The 18,535-nt window shown below is 43.5% G+C and overlaps 1 protein-coding gene across 6 annotated transcripts in view; it reads right to left on the reverse strand.

Moving 5' to 3' along the window:
* Window positions 1-1,245: 1,245 nt before the first annotated feature.
* Window positions 1,246-18,535, reverse strand: part of LOC115169947 (cAMP-specific 3',5'-cyclic phosphodiesterase 4D-like) — an 81,569-nt gene continuing 64,279 nt past the window's right edge. For 5 of the 6 annotated variants that reach the window (XM_029726102.1, XM_029726100.1, XM_029726103.1 and 2 more), the window contains 11 exons: window positions 17,464-17,537; window positions 14,058-14,104; window positions 13,681-13,802; window positions 7,380-7,473; window positions 6,468-6,652; window positions 6,198-6,296; window positions 5,915-6,079; window positions 4,199-4,298; window positions 3,741-4,018; window positions 3,260-3,442; window positions 1,246-2,942 (listed from right to left, as the gene is read on the reverse strand). In XM_029726102.1, the coding sequence (XP_029581962.1) occupies window positions 2,406-2,942; window positions 3,260-3,442; window positions 3,741-4,018; window positions 4,199-4,298; window positions 5,915-6,079; window positions 6,198-6,296; window positions 6,468-6,652; window positions 7,380-7,473; window positions 13,681-13,802; window positions 14,058-14,104; window positions 17,464-17,537 (1,884 nt within the window). In that variant the 3' untranslated portion in view covers window positions 1,246-2,405. The remainder of the gene's footprint in view (window positions 2,943-3,259; window positions 3,443-3,740; window positions 4,019-4,198; window positions 4,299-5,914; window positions 6,080-6,197; window positions 6,297-6,467; window positions 6,653-7,379; window positions 7,474-13,680; window positions 13,803-14,057; window positions 14,105-17,463; window positions 17,538-18,535) is intronic. The other variant, XM_029726101.1, reaches the window with a different exon arrangement.

Below are 18,535 nucleotides of genomic sequence, written 5' to 3' on the forward strand. Positions count from 1 at the left end.
GATACTTGAATACTCTCCTTATGAATCTTGCAGCCAATGTCATGCTTCTTTCAAAATATATTATAGATACAAAAACGTTTTAAGTCCATAGCACAAGTCCCCCAATTTAGCTTCAGTGGTCCAGCCTGTGCTATGCATCAATTGTAATAATCAAGCCACATAATACCAGAATACGGAATACTAATGTGGATTAGTCAACAGAGTTACATCACACTCGACTGTACTTTAAGCACAGATTTGTAAAAATTACTATACAAAGTGCTTTGGTTTCTTTACAAATTCAATGAATCTAAATGTCCAACCATTCAAACATTAAGAAAGGTGCAGTTATCAGTGGATTATTGTTCTAAAACGGAAAACCTATGAGGCAGAAAGGGTACACAGGGAGGGCGACATGATCAACATTAGTCATTGATGGAAATTAGCCAGGGGCAAAATGGAAATTACAGTACGAGTTGTGTCATGCTTGCTTGGCACTTGTACTGTCATTGGTGATGTCCCTGTGAAGATCAGAATATTGACCAATGACAAAAGGAAAAGGGTGGGAAAATTTCAGCACAGAAAACTGGTCTATGGCCAACAATCTTTTTTTTTTACAGTTACAATTGCCTTGAGCGGCACATCTTTCATACATTTCTGAAATAGTTTGGCAAATATTACACCGTGCGCTTCACAAACTGTGATAACATATGTAAACGCTACCAATGTATCTTTTTTTTTACTAGTTCAACCGGTTGACAGTGTGACCAGATGATGGTACCTGAAGTAAGTAGGAAACTTGAGACCTTTACTGTAACAACAATAATAGACTTGAAAGGACATTGTTTGACTCATTTGGTAGAGCATGGCACTTGCAACGCCAGAGTTGTGAGTTCGATTCCCACGGGGACCAGTATGAAAATGTATGCACTCAAGTCGTAAGTCGCTCTGGATAAGAGCATCTGTTAAATTACTAAAATGTAAATGTAAAAAAAATGTCCCACAGCCCTACTGTACTGTCAAACAGTTAACTTAACTTTGTCCAGGTTCCCTCAAAGCAACTAGTTATCCTAATGTGCTAGGGTATGTAAGTGTTGGCTACCATGTTGCCAGTGGCAAACAAGAATTCTCAGTCACCTGCCTCCAATGTGTTTCTGGATTGACTCAAGCCCTTCCAAGCAGGATGGGGATTGGCTGTGAGTAAAATTGTAAAGTGCTAAAAGTGGAGGCAAACTGATGCCATAAAAAGGTTAAGGATACACACAATTACAGTATAAAGCCATATGTATACACTTTGAGGGACTCCAAATAGAAAAAAACGAAAGCAAATAAAATCATACAGACAAGTGGTGAATCTTAACTGAAGTGCTTGTTTTGGATACCCCTGCCTACAACAGCAACACAGCTAAAACCAATCCATTTAACATACCTATAGTCAATTTACTGTAGGTATGGGCATTTTGAATGCCTTGAATTGCAGTACACGTTCAGACTTTAATTCTGATATTCAACACTGGGAGGTGCCAGATGCACACCGCATAGCTTTGGGTTACTTATATGCTACTATAACGACTGGCTCAGGGTTGGTTTTGTTGGTTTACACATAACAGTTCAGGTTAGGACTGTGGGAGGAAGAACTGACCCTAAACCAGTTGTTAAGAGTGTTGCTGATGAGAGACCCCTAGCGATGCACAGAGTAGCTGTTACAACAAGGTACCCAAAAAGTATTGTGCTACATTGAAACAATCTCAATTTTGACGTCCTGCTCTGTACTTTGTCCTTTGTAGCACATATTTGGTAAGTCTGCAGTTTACCGGTTTAAACCACTTTCTGCACTAGTTTAAAAGGACTTAAATTAAAGACAAAATGACCAACAGTTGAAAAGGCAGGCAAATGTAGCTATTGGCCAAGTCCATGTTTATTAATCTGTTTGGCATAATGTCTCAAAAGCCTTTGTGGTGTTTGTTGTTACTAAGTTCGTCGCTTCGTCAATTGTTTCTAGCGGTCATAAGTAGTCAAAAGGAAGACGTGTTCCACAAAATTCCTTGCTCTTTTGTCGTAGACCTTGGCTTGACTGGCAAAACAGGAAGGTTGGTTTTCTCAGTGTCTCTGAGAAACATAAGCTGAATACGGCGACACGTCCAACTCAGAGACGTATCGGTAAAACACAAAAGATCAGCTCAAAAACACGGTTTCCTGTTCTCTGCAACCAAACAAGAAGGAACAGTGGGGCTCTCCTTTCTCCAGTACGAGGTGACTGCTGTGTAAGTGCAGACTTCCTGAACGCACCCCCTCTACATTCTTTACCCCAGCTTTGTCCTGCCATTCAGTCCAAGTAAGCCAGAGATGGGGGTTGAAGGGTTCAGGGTAGAGGCGCAGAAATTCAAAAAAAAAAAAAAAAAAAAAAAAAGAACATTGCACTGATGTTATGTACCTAGCCTGAAGCGCCTCACACCGGCGTTACCTTCTTGGTCATGTTCTCTGTCTTCGGTGGCCTCCCTTTCTGGGTCAGAGTCTGTGGACAAAGTCCTGCCACCAAGATTGAGGACAGAGGTAGCCATTTTGGAGAGTACTTGCGTGTGTGGGTGAGCAGTGGCAGACATGGAATGGAGTCTGCTGTCCGGGTCAGTCCTAGAAGGCTCCATCCCAGTGCTACTGTACCCCTCCTCCTCTGCCGGAGGGCTCTCTGTGTCAGACTCGCCCTCCTCCTCCTCTAGGGTCAGCTCAAACTGGAACTTATCTCCTGTGGAGGATCCACCTCCACCCCCTCCGGCCCCCATGGCTCCCCCAGGCAGGCCCGTCTTGTCCTGGGCCTCGGGTGTGGGCGAGGGGCTGTGGGGGATCATGCTCTGGTACCACTCGCGATTGTCCTCCAGCGTGTCTAGGATGTCCTGGGCATCAGGGTGGACCAGGTCTGCCCACGTCTCCCACAGAGGGTGGACGATGTAGTCTATGAAGCCCACCTGTAGAGGAAAATGATTATAGTCATTGGCATATTAGTAAAAGAAGCAGACTTTTTAGCCCAGACTGTGTGTGTGTAGAGCAGGTGAAGAATCTGTCGATGTGGTCTGTCTCAGGGGGAGTGGGATATGCAAAAAACACATTTCCAATTCACATAAGTGTATAATGCACCCTTGTACATGTGTGAAATAGGACAAATGTAAGAATATACCTAACTATTATAATTGTAATTGTGTGTGTGTCTCTCTTCTGCATGTGAACATAGTGTATACATACTGTACTGTATGTGTCTCAGTGCCTGTGTGTATAATAACTGTACCTGGTTCTTCTCGATGGAGGCGTTGTGTTTGTCACACATGGGGCTGATCTCCATGCCCTTGTCCCTCTCCCTGTCCCCCTGGGTGAAGAACTCCACCATGATGCGGTCAGTCCACTGGCGGTAGACCTCCAGGGGCTTGGTGGGGTTACTGAGGTCAGCACAGTGAACCATGTTCTGGAGGACCTGGAGAAACCAAAAACACTTCTTATTGAGCATCAAGGAAATTAAATGACCATACAATCGTATTGACAATAATACGATCCCAATGGTTCAGTTGGCTGGAGCAGGGTGATGTCAGTCAAAACAAGTGTTTTGGGTTCAATACCTAAATATGCCACATACACTGAATTCATGTGTTAATTGTAAGAAGCTTTGGATGACAGTGTCAGCCAAATGGCCATATCATCATCTAATTCACATTGGTTATGCTGAATATGAATCCCTTTTAAGAGAGTTAATTTGATCATTCTGTGAGTCTTACCTGGATACGATCTCCATAGTTGTCTAGTAGAAGTACTCCTAGACTGGTCACCTTCTTGGTCTCCACCATAGTCTTCAGGTCAGCCAGCAGGTTCATGTGTTTGGACATGTCTGTGGCTAACACCATGTCTATGACCATCTTGCGTAGGGACTGCCTCTGTTTCTTGCTGAGGTTCTGGAAGATGTCACAGTTGTCCTCCTGCAGCAGCTTGAAGCCCACGGCCAGGTGGTGGTTTTCCAGGACCGACACGTCGTTATACATCAGGGCCAGCTCGGAGTCTGGACGGACACACAGGAGAGGAACAGTGCAAACACACATTCTACAGCAGGGGTCTCAAACTGGCGGTGTGTGGGACATATGCGGGCAATAAGACGATTTAATGTGGACACACAACCACAAAGGATTCCAAGATTTTAAACATCTCTGTGCCTAGTGCCCAGGGGGATATGTGAACTCACTGGTGTTGATGAGGAACTGGTTAGACACCCCCGGGTGGTCCACATCATGTATAGCACTGGCAAACAGAGCAGCTAGGATCTCCAAGTCAGTGAACACCGCCTGTAGAGATTGGAGGAACACAGGGATGTTAATGCAGGTAAATACTGTACAGCAGGGGTCACCAACCGGTCGATCGACTGGGCAATCTCCATGGCATTTCTAGTCGATCGGAAAACATGTCTGTAAAAAAAACTATGATAAAGCCTTGCATTCCTTTATTTTGTCTTGCACTGTTGGCCATAGGTGCACGAAATTCAGCTGCCCTGCACGTCAGGTAGGTGAAATGTTCCCATTTTTAACCATTTAATGTGTCTGAAGGTACAAACTCTGCCTTCCCGGTGGGCCTGGAGAGCAAATCAAGTGCACTATAGGTTTACCGCTGGCCAATCGGATGGCTCAGATTACCGTGTCTGCGGTAAAGTAGCAGGCTTAAATAAAGTCCACAGCAATGTTGATACTGTGATATTTCAAAACGTTTAAAACCATGACCAGAGAGAGAATGTCAAAGAATACAGCAAAGAGCTGCTGCTTTTATGAGTGAGTTCATGTTTAAGTTCTTACTCAGCGCTGTCAACACCTTTTATTCAACACTTTTAGAGGCTATTAAAATGCGCACTCTTCAAACTTCCACTCACATTACTCGCTGTAATGAATGACTAGGAAAGTGTATTGATAGGCTTGCATTATTATTAGCAGATTGGGTCTTTTTTAATATCGAGAAATAATTCACTTTCTTTGTTCATAGGAGTAACAACATGAATTTGTGCATGATGCAGGAATAATGTGGTACTACTCGAGTTTCACCATCAGCTGGAAGACGGTGTCCCTTTTTGGTCAGTGTCAATGGAGGAAAGGGAGAGCAGAGGGACGTTGAGAGGCGGACTTCAGTCTCTTGCTCTCACTCTCTGCTGAGACTGACCATCAGATGCAGGCACAATCAGCCCAGTACATTTTTAAACGTACAGTATGCTCACTCAGCTTTGCCTCACAAGTAATACAACATCTACTGATCAGTTATTACCGGTGTGCAACTGATCTATTACTGGTATGATCATATAGCCTACCTCAAATTTTGATATATTTTTTTATGTTTCGAACAACAATGCATTGGCAGGGCAATTCAAGCAAAGACAATATGTGGTAATAATGTATTGGGCCTATAGCCTACTGCACAAACCTCATTGCTACAGTGCTGTTTTCAATAGGTTAATGTTGCATTGGCTTCCGTTATTTTTAAGTCCTGTTAAAAAAAATCTGAGTGGTAAATCTGGGCTTTTTGACTCAGAAAGTGATCTTCACTCAGAACGGGTTGGTCACCACTGCTGCACATTATGTGTGTGAGAATGTGTATGGGACTTGTGCATAGGCGCAACAACAATATGGGATAGGTGGGACACATGTCTGCCCCAATTTTCAAAACACCTTTTTTTCTAATGTCCATCATTTTGAAGTTATACGATGTAGTGTATAGCCCTACAGAAGGTGTACAGTTTTGAACATTACAATGCATTGTGGTATACTTTACATTTTCTAACAGTAAACAACTAAACTAAACACAAAACAGTAAAAAAATGTAATGTATATACATATTTTTGAAATAAATAATACATATATATATATGTTTTTAGCATATATATATATGTTTTGTAGTGTTTTTAGCTAAAAAGTTGTCATACCTCCAGGGCGGGAGTAGAGAGGAGGACGTGCGTGGACTGGACCACGTCTGCAGCGTGGATGTTGTTGTGGTAGGCCACATCATGGTGGTAGTGGTCCTCCAGGGTCATCATGAAGGTGATGAAGGTGTCTGCAGGGATCTTGAATGACTTCAGCAGCTCTCGCTCCTATATGGAATACATATATGATTTTCATCATTTTTTATTCGTGACTTTGTAAATTGTTTAGCCACGTAAGAGGGCCCATTTAGAAGAGGACTCATTTGGAAACATGAGGATGACATACCTGGAAAATTGAATAAATCGCCACCGTCAGCGGACGATTCCCAGAATATTCAGATATTTTGAAAATATCCACACCCCATCGGTTTATATCTTCCAACTGCTGCCAGATGGAAAAACATTTGTTAGAAAAAAACTGCAGATCCTTTAACTCCAAAACGTGCTAGGGACTATTAAATCCTAAGAGTGACAGAACTTGTGGCAGAACAGAACCCTAAAAGTGAGGTACTTTCTATTAGTTAAATCGTCAGAAAAGAAGTGTTGTGTAGACTACCTTGGCGAGAAAGCCCTCCTGAGTGGAAGCGACCCCGAAGCGGGGGATGCTGGAGGGGGCCACACTGGGGATGATTCTGGGCTTCTTCACCCCCACGATCTGGGACATGGGACGCTTCTTCTTGTCCGTTTTCTCCTTCTTCTCCTTGATGTGTGGAGACATGATCTCCATGTCATGTTGCTTTTCTGTGGTGCACAGTTATTCCACAGTTATTCCACAGCAATAACAATAGAGTTCAGAAGGGTTGTCTATTGAAACCAGGGCTGGTTACACTTTACACTGAGTTGAAGTTGCACAGATATCGTCTTGGCGTAATCACATGTAATGTTACAGGCTTTGGTTTTTCCATTTATATTTCGAGGTTGGACGTTAGCACGTGGGGCGCACCGATTGGTGTCACCTCGTTAGTCAGTATGTACTACACCTGTGTTGGTTGGTCATCTCGTTGGGGGGAAGGTGTTTCACCTGTGCTGGCCCAGGTGCTATTTAAGAGTGGCTGGCCCAGTGCTCCGATGGTCTTGAGAGATGTGGAGAGTTAACACCTTTAGTTGGCTTGCCCTATTTGATTTCCAGACAAACAATCCTTTATCTTATCTGCCCTGTTTTCGTTTTGCTCCACTTTTTGGTTTGCTTCCTGTCTAAGTTTGGTTTGGGTTTCAGTGAACTCCCCTATGAGGGTCTTTCAGAACCCCTCCTTAAACCCTGCCTGTTTTGTTTTGGTTGTTGTCAGTGACCCTTTGTGTGTTCCCCTTTCTGTTTGAGCGACAATTTTAGATTTTTGTGCTGGGGAACATAACAGTAACTATACAATAAGTATACATGAGTAACTATTAGATTCACATTACAGTACATACGGTAGATGTCTCTACTAAGACAGTCAGACAGTGAAAGGTGGTGGAGAGAAAGACGTACCTAGGAAGGTGCTGGAGATGAACTCTGACACCTGGTTCCCTGATCTGCTGGTCTCTGATAGCTGAGTGAGCTCTCTGTTCAGCATCCTCTTGAACTGGGGAGACAAACAACAACACACTGCATCACACACAATGCATCACTCAGACTGTCACAATATAGTCTCTACTGTAGACTGTGGACATACACATGACAGGCACATCTACACTGTGAGACATTTGGTAGTTTGCATGTGTGTGTCTGGTAACTTCTTCAATGAGGAAAAATGTACTTACTATGACTGTGATGCATATGGGGTTGTCCCACCTAGCTTTCCTAAGATGAATGCAACTAACTATAACTCTCTCTGGATAAGAGCGTCCGCTAAATGACTAAAATGTAAAACGTTTTAGAGCTCAGGAATTCTTTATAGACTGGACAAATATTTTTCTTAATATTAACAAAAGTTTTCTTTTAATGCACTATTAAAAGCTCCTGTGCTAATTTCGTTAACATTTTGCCATGTCTTTCTAGATTTAGAACATAAAACATTTATATCTCAAACATTATCCCTTAAGTCTAACACAGCAAATACTTCAGTTGTTTAAGCATATGCTATAGGACACTGATTCAAATATTTTTTCAGATATTGACAAAATAATATAGACTCCATCAGTGACGGTGTTGACAAGCCACTGATGGAGTTGACAACAGATACTCAAAACAGACATTTTGGCCCCTAAAAATAAAAGTTCAATACAAACATTTGTAAAATATGGAAAATTATTAATTAGAATATTCCCACTAAAAACATAACCATTTTATCAAATCTTTCAGTACTCTGATGGAGTTGATGTTAGACAATAATCTGACAGAGTTGACGTCTTATAGAGTTTACAAAAATATAATTTTTCTTCTTTATTCAAGTGGTAAATACAGTAGCATTTTAGTTTTTCCTCAGTTGCTTTATGACTGTAAAACCTAGTTAAATGTAACATATTTTAACCAACATTCATATTCCATCTTAATCTATCAGATAGATGGAGCTGACAGTTTATGCTTGTGACCATGGTGATTCCAATATTGATTGTTTAAAATCTAACAAAAGTAGAGAACTTTCCAGACCATGAGCGATCTTGTAGCACTATATGTAATGAGGAGATGTTTCATGAGCTCAAATAAAAGATCCCAGAACTGTTCCATACGCACAAAAAGCGTATTTCTCAAATATTTTCTGCACAAATGTGTTTACGTCCCTGTTAGTGAGAATTTCTCCTTTGCCAAGATAATCCATCCAACTGACAGATGTGGCATGTCAAGAAGCTGATTAAACAGCATGATCATTACACAGGTGCACCTTGTGTTGGGGGCATTAAAAGGCCACTTTAAAATGTGTAGTTTTATCACAATACACAATGCCACAGATGTCTCAAATTCTGAGGGCTGCTGACTGCAGGAATGACCACCAGAGCTGTTGCCAGAGAATTGAATGTTCATTTCTCTACCATAAGCCGCCTCCAATGTTGTTTTAGAGAATTTGGCAGTACGCCCAACTGGCCATACTACCACATGCAACCACACCAGCCCAGGACCTCCACATCTGGCTTTTTCACCTGCGGGATCATTTGAGACCAGACAGCTGATGAAACCGAGGAGTATTTCTATCTGTAATAAAGCCCTTTTGTGGGGAAAAACTCATTCTGATTGGCTGAGCCTGGCTCCTCAAAGCTGCAGGAGGGTGTGCTGCACCAGTGATTATACTGTATAATCATCATACACAAGGATAATACATTCCCCCCCCCCTGAAACACCAAAAGTCTGCTCTGAAGATGCCAACCGAGCATGTACACACAGAAAAAGACACACACTGTGCATGCTGCATGTACTGTACATATGTTCACACAAACTTCTTGCACACACGTACCTGCACATTCACTTTATGGACTCACTCATACACACATGCACAAGCACTCCTGACACACACACCCAAACACACATGCTGCAAAAACAGCATCACTTTCCAACTAATTGCAAAGAACTCTGCAAACAAGGATGGACACCTGTACTACACATTCATTCACCAAGCAACACGTGTATCCCATCCCATCCCAGCCCGTCTTACCTGAAGGTACATCCTCGACACAGAGAACAAGTCATTGACTTCAGGCATTTCAGCACTAAATAATGCATGGGGCGGGAAAAAGAGCAGGGTCCTTCCTGTAGCTGCTGTACTGGGCTGTGCTCCTGTCCTGTGCTCCTGTCCTGCTTGTCTGAGCTCCTTAATTCCACTGCAAGCAGACAGTCTACACACACAGTGCACTGGGAAGGTTTATCCACACAATCTAGCGGGAATGGGCAAGTAAGAGGATTGCCTTGATGGAAGAAGTGTGGAAGCCAGGCTGAGGATGCAGGGTGTGGGGAGCATGGCAGAGAAGCGACTCCTGCCGCTTACTCTCCTCTCTCCCTCAGCAGCACTATTCTGCCTGCTGCTCCGCGTGTAAACAGAGGAGAGCAGCACACGCTACTCCCAATTACCACCCCCCCATACTGTATGCCTAAAGGAAGGAACAAATCAGCAGCCTGCTGTATCAGAGGCTGGGACAGGGAAATGGATCTGATTGGCCCACGGTGGGGGGAGAGTAGACAGGGGCTGGTTGTGTTTGAGGCTTCAGGTTAAAGATGATGAGGAAATCTTATGCCTTGAATGGCTGAGGTATTTCATTCATATACTGTATGTGATCCGATTCAGGATACTAGGTGTATGTCGTAAGTCACGACTTCACAGGAGAGCCTTTTGAACGTAAAAAATACTTTTTCATCAAAATGCGTTTTTTGGCAGAAATGCCTTCTCGAACATGTGAACTTGTGCCTTAATATCAAACTTGTATGTCATCTGTAAATACGAATAAAATTGTTAAATTACAAGCTTAGCTGGTTTAGCCACATAAAAATACAATTTATGTGAACACATGAATGTGTTGCTTTAAATTACATGAATGACGATGAAACAAGTATCTGTAGATTTGAGCTATGAGGAAAGAGAAGAAAGGGGACGATAGGATGATTTGGCATGATAGGCAACATATCATTATCCTTTTATGAATGTAAATAACACAAACGATTGCAGAAAGCAGAATAGAAAATACATTATAGAAGGAGAGAATTTCTGAAAAATCCATTGCACATTATATTTTCCCATACGATACAATGTAGTGAAGATGGTAAATATGCAAAGTTGGTCAGATAAACCACACAAAGAGCAACGACAAAGAGTGAAATGTTTAGAAAGCCGAACATAAAAGTTTGATGGGGAAAATCAAGTGCCAGCATGGATGATTCCTCCCCACTGACTCCCTTTTCATTGACGATCGGCAGCAATGTGGGGGTGCAGCACATGAAACGCACCACCACATGTGTGCCTGGCATGTATGTGTGTGGCGGGTATCCAGGGAGAGCCTGTGTGTGGTGGGTATCCAGGGAGAGCCTGTGTTTGGTGGGTATCCAGGGAGAGCCTGTGTGTGGCGGGTATCCAGGGAGAGCCTGTGTGTGGCGGGTATCCAGGGAGAGCCTGTGTGTGGCGGGTATCCAGGGAGAGCCTGTGTGTGGCGGGTATCCAGGGAGAGCCTGTGTGTGGCGGGTATCCAGGGAGAGCCTGTGTATGGCGGGTATCCAGGGAGAGCCTGTGTGTGGCGGGTATCCAGGGAGAGCCTGTGTGTGGCGGGTATCCAGGGAGAGCCTGTGTGTGGCGGGTATCCAGGGAGAGCCTGTGTGTGGTGGGTATCCAGGGAGAGCCTGTGTGGCGGGTATCCAGAGAGAGCCTGTGTGTGGTGGGTATCCAGGGAGAGCCTGTGTGGCGGGTATCCAGAGAGAGCCTGTGTGTGGTGGGTATGTGTGTGTGTGTGTGTGTGTGTGTGTACCCAGTGCACATGGCTCTTGCGTGGGGAGGCTAATCATGGAATCACACAAGCTATAAACTCCAGTTTGGAGAAAGAAGGAGAGGAGAGGAGAGGGATGAGGATGGATGGATGGAGGGGAATGGCATTTTATCCACAGCTCCAACTCTGTTCTTCACATTTTTTCTGCACATTAAATACTGGGAGTTGGGGGTGTGTGTCTACCGATGCATACCGACCATCCCATTCATTCAGGTAGGCCTGATCACAGACAACGATGAGACAGCTTATAGGGAGGAAGTCAGAGACCTGGCCGTGTGGTGCCAGGATAACAACCACTCCCTCAACGTGATCAAGACAAAGGAGATGATTGTGGACTACAGGAAAAGGAGGACCGAGCACGCCCCCATGTCCACATCACCAACAAACTATCAATGTCCAAACACACCAAGACAGTCGTGAAGAGTGCACGACAAAGCCTATAGATTTGGCATGGGTCCTCAGATCCTCAAAAAGTTCTGCAGCTGCACAATTGAGAGCATCCTGACCGGTTGCATCACCGCCTGGTATGGCAACTGCTCGGCATCTGACCGTAAGGCGCTACAGAGGGTAATGCAAACGGCCCAGCACATCACTGGGGCCAAGCTTCCTGCCATCCAGGACCTCTATACCAGTCGGTGTCAGAGGAAGGCCCTAAAAACTCTCAAAGACTCCAGCCACCCTAGTCATAGACTTTTCTCTCTGCTACCGCATGGCAAGCGGGACCGGAGCACCAAGTCTAGGTCCAAATGGCTTCTAAACAGCTTCTACCCCCAAGCCATAAGACTTCTGAACAGCTAATCAAATGGCTACCCAGACTATTTGGATTGTCCCCTCCCCTTTTACGCTGCTGCTGCTACTCTGTTTATTATCTATGCATAGTCACTTTAACTCTACCTATATTGTACATATTACCTCAATTACCTCGACTAACCTGTGCCCCCTCACATTGACTCTGTACCGGTACCCCCTGTACATAGCCTCGCTACTGTTATTTTACTGCTGCTCTTTAATTATTTGTTATTTGAATTTTTTACTTATACATTTTTTACTTAACACTTATTTTCTTAAAACTGCATTGTTCGTTAAGGGCTTGTAAGTAAGAATTTCACTGTAAGGTCTACACCTGTATTCAGCGCATCCTCCTTTGGCCGCCTCTGCTTCCAGTTCTCTGCTGCCAATGACTGGAACGAACTACAAAAATCTCTGAAACTGGAAACACTTATCTCCCTCACTAGCTTTAAGCACCAGCTGTCAGAGCAGCTCACAGATCACTGCACCTGTACATAGCCCATCTATAATTTAGCCCAAACAACTACCTCTTCCCCTACTGTATTTATTTATTTATTTTGCTCCTTTGCACCCCATTATTTCTATTTCTACTTTGCACTTTATTCCACTACAAATCAACAATTCCAGTGTTTTACTTGCTATATTGTATTTACTTGCCACCATGGCCTTTTTTGCCTTTACCTCCCTTATCTCACCTCATTTGCTCACATTGTATATAGACTTATTTTTCTACTGTATTATTGACTGTATGTTTGTTTTACTCCATGTGTAACTCTGTGTTGTTGTATGTTTCGAACTGCTTTGCTTTATCTTGGCCAGGTCGCAATTGTAAATGAGAACTTGTTCTCAACTTGCCTACCTGGTTAAATAAAGGTGAAATAAAAATAAAATAAATATATAAAATGTGACAAATAACATTTGGTTGGATTTGATTTGATTCATGGAACGAACTCCAAACGTCAGAAGGCATTGGCGATTTCATTCACATTTCCTAAACTCTGATGGAATTCATTGTATTAGTGGCCTTTCACATTTGTCCAATCAGGATCAGCACAAAATGCATTTGCAGAGTGACACGGTCGCTGGCTTAGTGGGCTCTTTTTAATTTGGGAGGCCACCAAAAGTGCATTGGCCAAAATATGTACATATTTTTTTAATTTATTGCTTACTTTGACGTAAGAGTGAAATAATAATATCCCTTTTGTTTTAATGGAGAGGGGAAAGGTCCCTTATTTTGGCTAAACAATAAGGAAATTAGATTCAATCAAAGTCTGAAAGAGAGTCTTAATAGATTTTGTGCAGCTACAGAAAATTTGATAAAAATTCCCTGTAGATTAATTTGGCCATGTCTTGATCCATACAGGGTTCTAATTCACAGTCATTCATGACAAATCTTCATAAAGCCAAGATGGCGCTGACTCAATGGTGAGCTTTGTGCTTTTGTATTGTACCTCGTTTAAGTCCATCATAGTGAATTAACTCAAACCCGAACCAAATACTGATGTAAGACATTAGTAGCTTCAGCCTTACCATTAAAGTTGAGGGTACAAGTAAGTAATGAAAGCTCCCTGGGTTATGAGTGTGTGTGTGTATGTGTGTACCTTGTTGGAGGCCATCTCACTGACGGAGTGGCGTGTCTTCAGAGTATCCAGCTGCTCCAGACACCAGTCCAGCTCGTCCAGAGTCTCCACGGCCAGCTGCTGAAACGGCTCCTCTGTCACACCCACACAAGGACAATACACAACTAGATGAGCACGCGATTTAACCTTCTTTTAACATTCAACATTCATTCAAGAATCAATGATTCAATCTCGATGTCCCCTTTGCTGTTTATATCAATGGTTAAATCATCAGTTTGGTTTAATATCAGATTGAATCTAATCCTAATCTTACCCTAATTGCTAAATGGCTGAATGAAATGTCTGTATTTTTTATGGAGTGTAGAACTCAACCAAGCAAAACCTTTTCAAAGACTCACCTGCTAAACTTGTATTTAACATGGACGGTGGATTACTGCCAATTCTCCTGTGGACACACAGACATCCCAGTTTTGAGTAAAGTTAATATCTATGTACTGTGTCTATGTATTGTTCACTTCATCATTATAATCAACAGGGGGTACGTGGGTTTGGGTTTAAGAGGCGCCGAAGAGGATGGCTGACGTTTTACATGTTCCTAACCAACTGTGCTATTTTGTTCGTTTTTTTGCGATGTTTGTAACTTCTTTTTTTACTTATTTTGTACATAATGTTGCTGCTATCGTCTCTTATGACCGAAAATAACTTCTGGACATCAGAACAGCAATTACTTACCACGAACTGGAAGAAGCTTTTTCCTTTAATGAGTCTGACGAGAAAGATATACTGCTCTTCCGGGAACAGGCTCAAATCCCCGTCATTTGCATGAAGAAAAGACGGAGGAAAAGAGGACGCAGATCGTGTTGCCTTCTGAGAATCCGTAGGCGAGCGAGTAAACTCCGACTGCCTTCCGTCCTACTTGCTAACATGCAATTGACCTACAATTACGATTATCCTACCAATGGAACATTAAGAACTGTAATATCTTATGTTTCACAGAGTCGTGGCTGAATTGACGACATGGATAATATAGAGCTGGAGGGATTTTCCATGCACCGGCAGAACAGAGATGCTACGTCTGGTAAGACGAGGAGTGGGGGTGTGTGTCTTTTTGTCAATAACAGCTGGTGCGCAATGTTTATTGTTGAAGCAGTCTCGAGGTATCGCTTGCCTGAGATAGAGTACCTTATGATAAGCTGTGGACCACACTATCTACCAAGAGAGTTCTCATCTATATTTTTTGTAGCCGTCTATTTAGCACCACAGACCGATGCTGGCACTAAGACCGCACTCAACCAACTCTATAAGGCCTTATCAAACAAGAAAATGCTCACCCAAAAGCGCCGCTCCTAGTGGCCGGGGACTTTGATGCAGGCAAACTTAAATCAGTTTTACCAAATTTTTACCAGCATGTCACGTGCAACCAGAGGAAAAAAAACTCTAGATCACCTTTACTCCACACACAGAGATGCATACAAAGCTCTCCCCCGCCATCCATTTGGAAAATCTGACCATAATTCTATCATCCTGATTCCTGCTTACAATCAAAAACTAAAGCAGGAAGTACCAGTGACCTGCTTAATACAGTGGTCAGATGACGCGGATGCTAAGCTACAGGACTGTTTTGCTAGCACAGACTGGAATATGTTCCGGGATTCATTCAATGGCAATGAGGAGTATACAACCTCAGTCATCGGCTTCATCAATAAGTGCATCGACGACTTCGTCCCCACAGTGACTGTATGTACATATCCCAACCAGAAGCCATGGATTACAGGCAACATCCGTATCGAGCTAAAGGCTAGAGCTGCTGCTTTCAAGGAGCGGGACACTAATCCAGATGCTAATAAGAAATTCCGCTATGCCCTCAGACGAACCTCAAACAAGCAAAGCGTCAACACAGGATTAATATTGAATCCTACTGCACCAGCTCTGATGCTCGTCGGATGTGGCAGGGCTTGAAAACTATTATGGACTACAAAGAGCTGCCCAGTGACGCGAACCTACCAGATGAGCTAGATGCCTTTTATGCTCGCTTCGAGGCAAGCAACACTGACGCATGCATGAGAGCACCAGCTGTTCTGGACGACTGTGTGATAACGCTCTCGGTAGCCGATGTGAGCAAGACCTTTAAACAGGTCAACATTCACAAAGCCGCGGGGCAAGATGGATTACCAGGACGTGTACTCAAAGCATGCGCGGAGCTACTTGCAAGTGTCTTCACTGACATTTTCAACCTCTACCTGACTGAGTCTGTAATACCTACATGTTTCAAGCAGACCACCCTGTGCCCAAGGAAGCGAAGGTAACTAGCCTAAATGATTACCGCCCCGTAGCACTCACATCAGCAGCCATGAAGTTCTTTGAAAGGCTGGTCATGGCTCACATCAACAGCATCCTCCCCGATACCCTAGACCCACTCCAATTCACATACCGCCCCAACAAATGCACAGATGATGCAATCTCAATCGCGCTCCACACTGCCCTTTCCCACCTGGACAAAAGGAAAACCTATGTGAGAATGCTGTTCATCGACTACAGCTCAGCGTTCAACACCATAGTGCCCATGAAGCTCATCACTAAGCTAAGGACCCTGGGACTAAACACCTCCCTCTGCAACTGGATCCTGGACTTCCTGACAGGCCAGGTGGTAAGGGTAGGGAACAACACGTCTGCCACGCTGATCCTCAACACAGGGGCCCCTCAGGGGTGTGTGGCCAAACACGACTATAATACTATCATTAACTTTGCTGATGACACAACAGTGGTAGGCCTGATTACCGACAACAATGAGACAGCCTATAAGGAGGAGGTCAGAGAACTGGCAGTGTGGTGCCAGGACAACAACCTCTCACTCAATGTGAGCAAGACAAAGGAGCTGATCATGGACTACAGGAAAAGGAGGACAGAGCACGCCCCCATTAACATCAACGGGGCTGTAGTGGAGCGGATCGAGAGTTTCAAGTTCCTTGGTGTCGACATCACCAACGAACTATCATGGTCCAAACACACCAAGACAGTCGTGAAGAGGGCAAGACAAAACCTTTTCCCCCTCAGGAGACTGAAAAGATTTGGCATGGGTCCCCAGATCCTCAAAAAGTTCTGCAGCTGCACAATTGAGAGCATCCTGACCGGTTGCATCACCGCCTGGTATGGCAACTGCTCGGCATCTGACCGTAAGGCGCTACAGAGGGTAATGCATATGGCCCAGTACATCACTGGGGCCAAGTTTCCTGCCATCCAGGACCTATATAATAGGCGGTGTCAGAAGAAAGCCCATAAAATTGTCAGAGACTCCAGTCACCCAAGTCACAAACTGTTTTCTCTGCTGCCGCACGGCAAGCGGTACCGGAGCGCCAAGTCTAGGACCAAGAGGCTCCTTAACAGCTTCTACCCCCAAGCCAGCAATTAATCAAATGGCCACTTGACTGTTACATTGACCCCCACCCATTTGTTTTGTACACTGCTGCTACTCGCTATTTATTATCTATGCATAGTCACTTCATCCCCACCTACATGCACAAATTACCTCAACTAACCTGTACCCCTGCACACTGACTCGGAACCGACACCCCCTGTATATAGCCTCGTTATTGTTATGTTATTGTGTTACTCTTTATCATTTAAAAAAAAAATATTAAACTTTAGTTTATTTGGTAAATATTTTCTTAACTCTTCTTGAACTGCACTGTTGGTTAAGGGCTTGTAAGTAAGCATTTCACGGTAAGGTCTACACTAGGTCTACATTGTATTCGGCGCATGTGACAAATAAAGTTTGATTTGATTTGATTTGTAGACTGAACTTACTTGCTGGGTTGACGATCTTGCTGATGGGTCAAAACGGCGAAGTTGCTTCTTACCGTCCTCAAACTGGCAAGTACCTACAAGAATGGACAAGATTAATACACAGTACCAGGCAAAGGATTGGACACACCTACTCATTCAAGGGTTTTCTTTATTTTTACTGTTTTCTACATTGTACAATAATAGTGAAGGCATCACAACTATGAAATAACACATATGGAATCATGTAGTAACCAAAAATTGTTAAACAAATCATAATATATTTTGTATTTGAGATACCTCAAAGTAGCCACCCTTTGCCTTGATGATAGTGTTGCATACACTTGGCATTCTCTCGACCAGATTCATGAGGTAGTCACCTGGAATGCATTTCAATTAACAGGTGTGCCTTGTTAAAAGTTAATTTGGGGAATTTCTTTCCTTCTTAATGCGTTTGAGCCAATCAGTTGTGTTGTGACAAGGTAGGGATGGTACACAGAAGATAGCCCTATTTAATAAAAGACCATGTCCATATTATGGCAAGAACAGCTCAAATAAGCAAAGAGAAATGACAGTCCACCATTACTTTAAGACATGAAGGTCAGTCAATCCGGAACATTTAAAAAACGTAAAAAAATTATTCAAGTGCAGTCACAAAAACCGTCAAGTGCTATGATGAAGGTGGGATGGTGTGGGGGTGCTTTGCTGGTGACACTGTCTGTGATTTATTTAGTATTCTAGACACAATTAACCAGCATGGCTACCACAGCATTCTGCAGCGATATGCCATCCCATCTGGTTTGCGCATAGTGGGACTATCATTTGTTTTTCAACAGGACAATGACCCAACACACCTCCAAGCTGTGTAAGGGCTATTTGACCAAGAAGGAGAGTGATGGAGTGCTGCATCAGATGACCTGGCCTCCACAATCACTCGACCTCAACCCAATTGAGATGGTTTGGGATGAGTTGTACCACAGAGTGAAGGAAAAGCAGCCAACAAGTGCTCAGCATATGTGGGAACTCCTTCAAGACTGTTGGAAAAGCATTCCAGGTGAGGCTGGTTGAGAGAATGCCAAGAGTGTGCAAAGCTGTC

The sequence above is a fragment of the Salmo trutta genome, chromosome 31 (genome assembly GCF_901001165.1).
Source record: "Salmo trutta chromosome 31, fSalTru1.1, whole genome shotgun sequence".
Classification (NCBI taxonomy): Eukaryota; Metazoa; Chordata; class Actinopteri; order Salmoniformes; family Salmonidae; genus Salmo; species Salmo trutta.